Source organism: Acyrthosiphon pisum, chromosome A1 (genome assembly GCF_005508785.2).
Source record: "Acyrthosiphon pisum isolate AL4f chromosome A1, pea_aphid_22Mar2018_4r6ur, whole genome shotgun sequence".
Lineage (NCBI taxonomy): Eukaryota > Metazoa > Arthropoda > Insecta > Hemiptera > Aphididae > Acyrthosiphon > Acyrthosiphon pisum.
Window position 1 is genome coordinate 47,766,881 of NC_042494.1, and position 1,841 is coordinate 47,768,721.

The window sequence follows — 1,841 nt, forward strand, 5'->3', positions numbered from 1 at the left end:
AACATTTCCTAAATTTTTTTATAGTTTATTCAATATTATCAAATTAAAGCTTTAGGCCCCCAAATCCTAAACGCTATTTGCGCTCATGGGCTTATTATAGTAACCTGGTTATTGAGTACCTATTACAATACCTACTGTACCTAATAATGCATAACCTAAGTAATACGTAACTGGTACGTGTGTAAGTACCTAGTACCTACTTACTTTAGTAATAGTATAAATTATCTTGGATAATTTTTTACCCATCCACCCGGTCCCCACCCACCCACCATTTTAGGTGGTTCATTTGAACCACCATAAGTGCGTACTCGGCGCCACTGACCTATATAAGAGTAATAGAGTATAGGCTATAAGTGCTCATCAGGTAAAATTGATTTATAAATAATGCAGTTGATATATATTTTCAAAAATAAAAAAAGGAAGATATCCTATAATAAACTACCTACTAATATTATTGTTTATCAATATAAATATTGCCATATAATAGTTTGTAGACTTTTAATTGATAAAGGTATGCAATTGTTTTTCTAAAATATCTGCTACCTTTTATTTAAAAATGATGTTACCTAGTTAGTAAAAAGGGTACCATAAAAAAATGTAAGCAGTTAATATGTGGTTGCGATCAAGGCGAGCAGTTTTTTTTTACCCATTCGGGCCGGTCAAAACCTTTGCCCCCCTCTATTGAAAACTGAAATGACGCCACTGCGTAACTGTGAACTTATTAAGTAGATGGGGTCCTATTGTAATATTATTACAATATACTAGTATACCTATGTAACATAAAATCACTTTTCAAAAACAGGATAACTCCATTTTTCATAAAAATCGAAATTTTTGTTAGCATAGGTATATTATAATATAATATTGGGGTTACCTATCGTGTCTTGTTCAATCTTTTTAATGATGTCCTTTAAAATAGTCGTTTAATTTAACAATGGCCGGCGTTCCTGCTGAACCAGCCGTTGCCAGGAAAACTGGAATAACTAAAGATTTAGGAAGAGCATTACCAATGATGGTCTATGTTTTCCATTGCTCCGAACAAATGGATTTTAGAGTAAATTAATCAATCTTGACCGAATTAATTGTATAAAATATTATGCATCTTAAAAGATTGCCTTGAGATATTAGATTATAAAATTTAAATTTTAGGGGGTGGATGGAAATTGTTGCGAATATGAAGTTATAATGCGAGCTCTTCGAAAGCTCACCACTCAAAAAATTGTAACTGAAGATACTACTTTATTTATGGGACTCGTCGGTGATTTGTTTATTACGCTAGACGTGCCCCGAACACGTGAATTAGAATTTGAAAATCAAATTCGTCAAGCTATGGTTGACTTGAAACTCCAGCATAAGAATAATTTCATTCTCAAGGTCCTTACACAAATAATTAAAAACAATATAACTGTGACCTGTTCTATACAACATAAAATATCTGCCTAAGCTAAAGATTATTTGTTATACTGTTATAGCAGGGAATGTTGAAACCATAGACCTATAAACTAAGTTTTTATTAACTTAGTTTATAGGTCTATGGTTGGAACATAATAGTGAATTAGTGAAGTATTCACTATTAATCACTTATTATGTTCCTCAATATACTCTAAGGTACAACTTTTTTGTATTTATTGATAATTTTTACTTCAAAATAATCAAAATATTATAGATTAAGTATTTTATATTTTGGGGGTGCACATTTTAAACTTGGGGGTGCACAAGTCCCCTGTGCACCCCCCTAGTTGCACCAATGGCTTGAAGAAACTCTGTTGTTATAGTACCTATATATATTACAGGTGTTGACGTTGGAAATTAATGAACGTATTGCCCTAACACAGACAATG

General features: G+C 32.1%; 1 protein-coding gene across 2 annotated transcripts in view; it reads left to right on the plus strand.

Annotated features, from left to right (window-relative positions):
* The window catches only part of LOC103310149 (dynein heavy chain 11, axonemal-like), a 4,783-nt gene extending 2,948 nt beyond the window's left edge, over positions 1-1,835 (plus strand). The window contains exons 3-4 of one of the 2 annotated variants that reach the window (XR_003838887.1): positions 920-1,374; positions 1,794-1,835. Coding sequence is in view for 1 of the 2 variants with exons in the window: in XM_029486453.1 (XP_029342313.1) it covers positions 920-1,063 (144 nt within the window). In the remaining variant the exon portion in view is untranslated. Of the gene's footprint in view, positions 1-919; positions 1,430-1,793 lie in introns of those variants that run through there. The other variant, XM_029486453.1, reaches the window with a different exon arrangement.
* The last annotated feature ends 6 nt before the right edge of the window (positions 1,836-1,841 follow it).